Here is a 10,156-nt window from a genome sequence, read left to right on the forward strand (position 1 = left end):
AAATCGGCTCGTGTTGCTTGACAGCAGGCTCTGTCACACTTTTGGCAGCAATTTGACAACATAATTCCAGAAAACGGATCTTGCTTCAAATTTGTTGCCTTTCTGGTATCAAAAGTCATTGTAGCAAGCACTGCTCGAAATTTGTTTGCTCAGATTTTGCTATCTGGGAATTAAGCTAAACCAACTATTGCAATTTCTATCAATGTGCATTAATCGGCGACAATTATCTTCAACTGTTTAATAATCTGCGTGAGTCCCAAGCTATTGAAGTGATAACGTTTCGCGTCAATCGCCATTCTGCTGTGTACCACCATGTGCTGTGTTTCTACTTTGTTGCACTCCACCTGTGAGCTATCCCTGCATGCCTAAAATGTGCGATGTGTTTAATGCAAGATACTTTCTCAGCCTCGACTAACACCAATCAAGACATTGGTACGTTTGTTGTAAACAAAATATCAATTTCTATTAGTTAACTTCATCTTAACTTTATCTTAAACACGGCAACTTGATCAGCTTTGTCCGGCAAAATAACGAGCCTGCATTAATTTACTTTCAGGAACAATGTTCATCCGAGGATCTGACCACGCGCGAGCGCGGCAGCTGGACGTTTGTGCAGCTTTAGCAAGCAGAAAAACTCCATTGCGGTTGGACGTCTGGAGGAGCACACTTGCCGTATGAACAGAAACGGAATTCCCACTCAGCCTCTAATGAGGTCGAAGTCTGTGTTGGATTGAGCGAGCACACGAGAAACATCAGCGAACCGTTCTTTCACATTTCATCCACTCGCACAAACATGGAACAAAATAAATACAAGGTGTTTGCAAAAGGACGTAAGGACACAAATAGATAGCAACTGAGTAATTCCTTCCCCTTAAATTACTGTTTAGATTTGAAGTGTTGGCAGTACTCGATCATACCCGGTCGATGGTTGACAATTTTGAATTAAGTGTCATGATTGAAGATGGCCTCGTCCAATATCTATATCGATAGAGTTGAGCTTCGCCAACGCATTTTGTATTACTATGCACAAAGCAAGAGTCCTGTAGAAACTACAAGACGAATTTGGGGGGAGTATGGAAGGAATGTTCTGCCTTTTAGTGTCTGTAAAATATGGTTTAACAAGTTTGAGTCGCATAAATATAATCTCAAATCAAGTGATGCAACTAGAAGCGAACTGAAAGCATTGTACAAGAAGAACCCGTCCCAAACACAATAGAAGATCGCAGACAGGCTTGGAATTTCTCAACCAACAGTATGGCAGCATTTGAAAGTACTAAAAGAGAACCGGCAGATAGAAAGACAAGTTACAACTAGAAGCAAAGTGGAAGCATTGTACAAGGAGAACCCGTCCCAAACACAACAGGAGATCGCAGAAAGGCTTGGAATTTGTCCACGAGCAATATTGTATCATATGAAAGCACTAACAGAGAATGGGCAGATAGAAAGACAAGTTACAACTAGAAGCAAAGTGGAAGCATTGTATAAAAAGAACCCGTCCCAAACACAACAGAAGATTGCAGAGCGGCTTGGAATTACTCAACAAACAGTATGGTATCATTTGAAAGGAATAAAAGAGAACCAGGAGTAAGAAAGACAAGTTGATAAACAGGTAAATGTGCTGATTTTTTTTATCTCGCGTGTGATTCTATATACGCAACTTTTTACCTTTGTACTTTTAAGTGAATATGGATGTAACGATATCGGACTCGGATACAGACTATAATGAAGACAATAATACTCTCGTTGCGGCACGCACGTGACAAAGTGCTCACATCATAAGTATACAGTGAGCGACTACTGCTTCCTTTTTACTCGGAGATTTGCGGCACTTGTCAGCAACGCTTGAATAAAGTAACAAACTGTTAGCGTAATATAATTTTTGTAACATTCGGAAAAGTTAGGAGAATGTACATGTCTTTGCTATTTATTATTAGGAAAGTTTAATTAATGGCATATATTTTCTGACAACCTTAACTATCGGTTTCTCATCAAGATGTAGTTCTTCGCGAATGAACGTTTAATCATTAACGTGCTTTTAACAACAAAAGTAAATAGTATCAGAAAGGATAGCTTTAATCACTCGTTTAAGATGTATTGTAACAATGGAATAATGTTAAACCTAATCTAAGTATGCAACTCGCGACTATACCTATTTATTACTCTTTCTTGATACGATCGTGATCCGTTGACTGTAGATATTGAGACAAAGATACTTGTCACTAGTCTTTCAGTCAAGCTCGTGAAGAATCATGGAATGTATATCGATTTATATCGTATTGGCAAACGTGGTCATGCAGTGACAGCATTCCTTGCAGAAGGAATCCTTTCATCCGAGGATGAATAGATTTCCGCCAGTTAAGATATATATTTCGGAATAATTATTCTATGTTTTTTGCTGTTGAAAGTTCGGGTTTATCAAATGGATTAAATGAATACAAATGTTCGGGACTAAAATTGTAAGTAGGTGACGTGATTATATTTGTAATGTAATGTTTGTCTCTTCTCTGACTTTGCTTGATTCAGATCAATTTTAATTTTTTATTAAAATGTTTATTGTACAATATTATATGTGTGTATTTTGCAACAAATGTTCTTTACCTTCAAAATTATCGGTAAAAAGATAGACAAAGCAGAAACAATTAATCTTAGTCAAGGTGTTAATTCAACGACCAGTCTGGCAACTTTATTAATTTAAATGCACAACGTTTCGGTCGTGATTCCGACCCTTATCAAGTGCTGTTGAATTCTATGAGATAGTCATTTTCTACGGACACAAGAAACTTTGTTTCTTGTTTCTTGTTTCTTGTGTCCGTAGAAAATGACTATCTCATAGAATTGATAGAATTCAACAGCACTTGATAAGGGTCGGAATCGCGACCGAAACGTTGTGCATTTAAATTAATAAAGTTGCCAGACTGGTCGTTGAATTAACACCTTGATTATTTCAATATTCCTGGCGGTTTAAATTGTGGACGTTAATTAATCTTAGTTTATCTTTGAACGCGTATAAGACCGATATATGGCCGAGGTATATATATAATACCTCGTATTTATTAGCATAGTATAAATTATATATATTATTTATTGCGAATCAACTTATCGAATATGAATGTCGGCTATATTTATTAAAATATATATTTATTTATTTGAGATAGCAATCGAGGCATTTGATAGAAAATTGATAACAGGAACGATTATATTACACTCCAAATAATGTGACTAAAGATGAGCTATTGTTTCTCCAAAAAATAATAAAGCTGCATCAAAACTTACTTTCACAAGATTATTTTACGTTTCTGCTTGTCTCTGTTATTGTTTCTGATTGATTCTATGTAGCTGTAAGTACATTTCGATATCGGATGCTCGATAGGCATTTATGACCGTCGCCCAGATAATCGAAGCAATCGCTCCCAGCTCGTGCCATGAAGAGTATGGTTTGATTGAGTTTCATGTCTTTTAATCCATAACACTAAATACGAATGATTATGAAACAATGTAAACATTATATTTGATATTAAAAATAATTCGTCTCTCTCTAATCGCGATTCTCAAAACAAGCCCTGCTTTGCTTTTATTGCTCATTATTTCTTATTCTTAAGAAATTTCGAAATTTATAATTATAAGTATATAATATAAATTATAAATGTATTAATATACAATTTACATCTCTTTCACTTTAGCAGTAACTTTTGCTTGCATTTCTCTCCGTCACATATTTATCCGTTGATAATAAACAAAGTTATCATTACCTGAAAAATCGTCGCAGCTATGGCATTCTGGTCCGGTTGAATATCCTTGTCTTTTGGTCTCTTCAGTCTCAATTTTAATATTCGCGTAATATCCTGCGAGAGCTACAATGATTTCAGAGTTTTGTCATTTTTTTGTATTGTATAACTTTTTCTAAATTTTATTTCGGGTACAAGCGAAATTTCTCTTATTGCGCTCTCTGATATACCTTCAATTCGGAATTATCGGGCAAATGCTGTTTAGCATAATTCAAGAGAGCTGTGTATCGCGGATCCGTTTTCTTGTGCCCCATCAGTTTATCCCTGCTCCATAAATTTAGTACGCAGGCTTCCAAGGTGCGTTCTGTCCATGTACGGCCGAGTGTGCTACGGACTTTTGTTTGCAATTCTTGCCACTGTAATGTGTAAAATGAGACTACTGTAAAGACAACTGCACGAGAGTATTAACAACTCTTTTTTCTTTTTTTAATTATCTCATCTTTTTTTATTGACCTGCAACATTGTGCCGCTTCTCGGCTCGTTGGCATATGCTAGAACGCTGCTCGCCAATATCTCGTTTATATCAAGATCAGTTGAACCCAAAATCTGTGTGATATGAGCAGCAGGAGCCCCGCCATCATAATCACTAGTTACTCATACAGCACGAAAACATTTCAGAAATATTTCAGAAGTATTTCATCTGATAGATGAAAGCATCTCATAAACATTGCAAAATGTTTCTGCAACAGTTATGAGACAACTCCGGAATAGCAAAATGTCCGCGACACTTGCATTCAAAACCTTATAGAAAGGTTGCTGAAAGGTATAGATCAATCTGCAACCTTTCTGAAATATTGCCGAAAGATTATTAAAATAGCTGAAATCTTTTTGATATATTACTAAAGGTTAATTGAAATAATTTTGAAACTTTCCTATGATGTTGCACACAAATTACAAAGCTCTTATTAAAATAAATTGAAAATACTTCAGAAATTATATTTAAATTTATTATACGAGTGTTCAGAAGATTGCAAATACTAAAAAGTTATAATAAAACTTATATATAAAATATATTTATTATTTTTATTGTACGTTTTTATTTAATATTTGCAATCTAAATAATATAATAAATATGATTTCTGAAATATGCTTAATGAAAAAAATACATAATATATATAAGATGTATATAGATATGCATATATATCTATATATATAAGATAAATAGATATACACATACATAGCTAAACCAAGTATTCACCAAGTTTCCCTTTAAAAAGCGTGAATTGTTGGCACATTGACAAAGAGCTATTCTTATATTATATATTTTCCTTTTTCTTTTTCCAAATAGTTGATTAAAAGGAAAGAATTATATAGATATATAATTCTTTGTTCAACCAACACTTATATTTGAAAGAAAAAAAAGGATATGTGAAGATAATGCATTTTTTTGTCAACTGGTTAGCTTCTCTAAAGATCGAATACTTAGTCTAGGTATATATATATATATAATTTTACTTTTTACAATAGTCATATTTTTTCAAATTTATTGCATGTGGTAGGTTTTAGAAACATTTCTGTTGCAACATTTCATATGACATATTGCGGAATCCTTTCAGAAATGTTGCATATGAAATGTGAAATCTTGAAATGATTTTAAAACCTTCCTGAAAGCTTTCTGTATTAATCGGTGCTGTATGGGTAAAGTTAAAGAATAAATGATTTCTGTAATTCTGTTATCCTTTTTTTGACATTTATACCATTTAGTTAAAATAAACAACGCGCGATTAAAAATTACTCTGATACACATAAAATATTTTCGTCTTATTAATCGGTTTCTGTTTAATTAACGTTTTTTAATACTTTAAATAATTAATTCTACTGTTTCTCCTGCTTAATATTTTAAATTTTATAATAAAGTTTTAATAAAAAATATATTTGAAACTTGCATTATCATCAAACAATTAGAATATATAGGTCATATATAAAAGCCATTTAAACAGCTGATTGGGTGCAGCGTTTGCTCAGTGTTTGCTATCAATCTGCTCTCAAGTTTGGCGCGCAGATCCTGCTCGGTTTCTGGCGCCAATCTGTTGCCAGGTATGAGCGCAGGCTTTGCGCGGTTTTTGCTGCAAATCTGCTCGTGTTGCTTGACAGCAGGCTCTGTCACACTTCTGGCAGCAATTTGACAACATAATTCCAGAAAACGGATCTTGCTTCAAATTTGTTGCCTTTCTGGTATTAAAAGTTATTGTAGCAAGCACTGCTCGAAATTTGTTTGCTCAGATTTTGCTATCTGGGTTAGATATAGCAAGCACCACAAAGAATTGATGTAAGAAACACATCAGCTCTAAGATGTAGGACAGTATTGATAAATAATTATAATTAGACGAGTAATTGCAAAAAGATATAAACCCAGGTAGCCAAGTCTGCCGAAAGCAGATGATGCCAACTATCTGCTATCAACTATTGCCAGCCAAACAAATTTGATACAAAAGTTGTTATTAACGATTAATTCGACAAATTGGTGCCAGAAATGTAACAGAGCTTGCTCACAAAATCTAAGAACAGATTGGCGGCAGAAACCGAGCAGAATCTGCAAACATGGCTTGAAGTCAGATTGTAGACAGAAACCGAGCAAGATTTGCGCACGCGGAATCTAACGGCAGATTGACAGCAGAAACCGAGCAAGATCTGCGCGCGCGGAATCTAACGGCAGATTGGCAGCAGAAACCGAACAGGATCTGCAGCTTTTGACACTATTCAAATTTACACGGCTAGGAATATGCGTTTTCGCTCCGCACCGCTATGCGGTGCACACGTCGTGTTCTTACTCGATGGTAAGATTTAGCCTAACAGTTTATAAGTTAATATACGCGCCCTGGCATGATAATATTAATTTTTCTGAAAATTTTGGCACTTGCGGCACAGCAGAGGCTCATATGGACAACGTCCATGTAGTTCACGCACGCCGCAAAGCAATCTGAAGTTCGAAGCAAAATTCGGACTTCAGATTAGAATAAATTAACAATAAGAGAGAGTATATAGTATAGCTTTGCGGCGCCAGAAAAATATTTAATGAATGAGACAATAAATATGCGACCACCACTGGCAACTTTATTGATGTCAAAAAAATGCACAACGTTTCGACTCCATTCGAGTCCTTATCAAGTGCAATAAGTTAATTTTTGGCTGAAAATTAACTACATAATATAAGTCCGAGTCGACCGGAGACACATCTCGCACTTATACTTATTGCACTTGAGAAGGACTCGAATGGAGTCGAAACGTTGTGCATTTTTTTGACATCAATAAAGTTGCCAGTGGTGGTCGCATATTTATTGTCTCATTCATTAAATAAGAGAGAGATTATGCAACGAGCTGTCAGAAAGACACATCAAGCCAAATGTACTTTAATTTAACACACAAACAAATGCGTTCTTTTAACACACATGGTAATATAAAATGCCAATTTATAGTGTGTTAAAAGTAAACACATGCTTTAACATATCGTAAATATGAATGGCCAAAAGCTGCAGATTCTGTTCGGTTTCTGCTGTCAATCTGCCGTCAGATTCCGCGCACGCAGATCTTGCTCGGTTTCTGTCGACAATCTGACTTCGAGTCTTGTTAGCAAAGTCTGCTCGGTTTCTGCCGCTGATCTGCTCTCAGATTCTGTAAGCAGGATCTGCTAACAGATTATAAGCCGTATGCGGACATAACGGATGCCAATCTGCTAGCAACTTTTGTGGAAATCTGTTGCCAATCTGCTAACATATTGCTCGCATTTTGTTTGCTGGGAAGTAAAGTACAAAGACATATTGAGTGTAATTAAGTGCGCCTAATATGAATGATTGAAAATTGTTGTTATATATGGGTTAAAGACACCACTCAGCAGAGTTAAATGAACCGAGATATATTTCTCTTGTTACACAGCGTTACAATAACGTAAGAAAATAACTTTGTACTCTTTGCAAAACGAACAAAGGAAACGTGAGCATGCGTGACCATCGAACGCGGTTATCCGACTCAAACATATATATATATATAACAAAAAGGCGCGTTTGTATAGGGAGTTGGTAACAACCAATAAAAAACGTTTCTCATAAATAAAACTAATAATAACCCATAAATAGTACTAGCGAACTCTATTACCAACAAAAATATAGAATTATAAATATAGCCAAAGACTACAACTAAATATATATGTGTGACTTTAAATCTGCACGAGCAATTAAGTCAATTAAATTTCGATGAAAAAAAGAGAAGACGCAAAATATTAAAAATATTTTACATAAATATAATCTACGCAGTCATATTTTAATTATATTATAGTTAAACAAAATATCTACAAGTATATAAGGACTAAATTAATAGTCATCGACTGCTGAAATCTTTTTCTTTATTTGTTTGTTTGATTACCAAATTAATTTATTTGTCTGATATAAACAGTCATTTACATCATATGAGAGATAAATTCCGGAAATGTTGACCTATATATAAATCGAGTTTAAGAAAGAACTGACGTATTCATTTCGGTTAGAATAATAATTGAAACTGCTATGCTAACGCCCAGATAACACAAACCTATTCTGTGAAGATTCTATAAATATTTATTGAGAATATTAGAATATTCTGAGAATGTACTGATATGATGAAAAGCACATTATATAAATGTGCAGAGAATAATAAAATGGGACTACTTATAATATGCTGAATAGAGCCACAGAATATTCTTTGAAATATTCTTGTAATATACAAAACAGAGTTTGGGAATATTCACAGGATATTTTATATAGGTTATTTATACATGAAAATTTACATTACTTAAAATATTTTAAATATTTGAGATACATCAATTATTTTTCACGTGTCTACTATGCATAAATATTCTGTGTATAATTGCTTTTTAAACTGTAGATATTTATGCAAATACATATTTTGATAGACAAAGGATAGAATAATAATACTTATTAAAATTATAATCTATTTAATTTTAACATTTATTATAAAAATGCAGTTTTCTATATTTATATATTAACAGATATTTTGATTTTGTTACACTGCGAAACATAATTGTAGGTATTTGAAATTGGTGTATTTGAAATATTTAAAATGTTTTAATTAATGTAAATTTTCGTTTATTTAAAATAAAATTAGAAACAATATAAATTTTAAATATTTTATTATAATTAATATATTAGGGTACATTTCACAAGTAAATTATAATAAGCTTAATTTTTATTATTATTATTATTATTTTGCTGGTTTATTATTATTACTATTTTTTTTACTTCTTTTTCTCAACAGCTAGATAAAATAAAAAGTCCAAATTAAAACAAATACGCTTGTAATTACAGTAAAAAGAAGTTTCCATAATAATTCTTACCGTAAAATAATTCTAACCCTCTCACGGTATCCTCTTCTTCTCGTTTCTTTGCCAGTACTGCTTCTTTCCACTTCATACAATTAAGGACACATTGAAATGCGAACAGTATTCCAGTTCTTCTTGAACTGGAATACTGTTCGCATTTCAATTCAATTCAAGGATATAATCCAGTTCAACGAGTTCTTCTTGAACTGGATTATATCCTTAATCCTCAAAAATCTTAAATCCTTAAAAAACGGCGATCGCGAATACTGACAAACGCGATAGACTTGTGTCGTATTCGAGCCCGATCGTTAAATCGGCAGTGTTGAAAATCAATATGCGATGGAATATCGTCGAGGACTTCACTACTTTACGTGGGAGCGTTTATAAAAACCGAAACACAATAATGATTCTTTTTCGAGTCACTAATATTGAAGGAATTATTCGTACTAAGTACTACGTCGTGCTTTGATGATGTGAACAATTCACTAGTTCCTAACCATTCTATTTTCTAACGCCATCTGACTAAAAGTTGTATATTCTTTTAACGTTTTTGAAACATTCTCTGCATATTCTTATTAAATACTTTAATAATGTACTACATACATTTATAGAATGTTCCTTGCAAACAAAAATATTCTAGACATATTCATACATAATTCTGAAGGAATATTCTCATATAAGAATATTTGACAGTAAATAGAATATTCATAGAATTTAATGTGCTATCTGAGCGAGTTCCTGACTTTTAGTTGTAACATATGCTATTAGATAGGTTTCAAACTGGTTTCAGATAACGCGAAGTAGAATTTCTATTCTCTTTAACGTAATCTCTTGTGCTTAAACGTTATAGATAGTCGTAGACCGCGTTATAACTAGCCTAGTAGCGATAATAATGAAACATAACTTGTTTTCACTTATTGTCATTTACACGATAAATAAGTTATATATAAATTGTATAAATATATATTTAAGGAATTTTTATTATACAATTATTATTATTATTATACAATTTAAGTTACGTGCTCTCTTATTAAATTATTGATTATTAAACTCTCTTTCT

At 33.3% G+C, this 10,156-nt stretch overlaps 1 protein-coding gene and 1 long non-coding RNA gene across 2 annotated transcripts; one reads left to right on the forward strand and one right to left on the reverse strand.

Moving 5' to 3' along the window:
* The first annotated feature begins 488 nt into the window (after window positions 1–488).
* Window positions 489–2,566, forward strand: LOC105284794. The gene is made up of 2 exons (XR_003407051.1): window positions 489–1,609; window positions 1,681–2,566. It is a non-coding gene; the product is annotated as an uncharacterized LOC105284794 (long non-coding RNA).
* Window positions 2,567–3,328: 762 nt separating this feature from the next.
* LOC113563564 (citrate synthase, mitochondrial-like) lies at window positions 3,329–4,247 on the reverse strand. Its single transcript, XM_026975226.1, has 4 exons — window positions 4,239–4,247; window positions 3,956–4,141; window positions 3,750–3,851; window positions 3,329–3,469 (listed from the first exon to the last, which is right to left on the reverse strand). Exons 1-4 carry the CDS (start codon window positions 4,245–4,247, stop codon window positions 3,329–3,331), a joined length of 438 nt encoding a protein of 145 aa, XP_026831027.1.
* Between the last annotated feature and the right edge of the window lie 5,909 nt (window positions 4,248–10,156).

The sequence above is a fragment of the Ooceraea biroi genome, chromosome 1 (genome assembly GCF_003672135.1).
Source record: "Ooceraea biroi isolate clonal line C1 chromosome 1, Obir_v5.4, whole genome shotgun sequence".
NCBI lineage: Eukaryota > Metazoa > Arthropoda > Insecta > Hymenoptera > Formicidae > Ooceraea > Ooceraea biroi.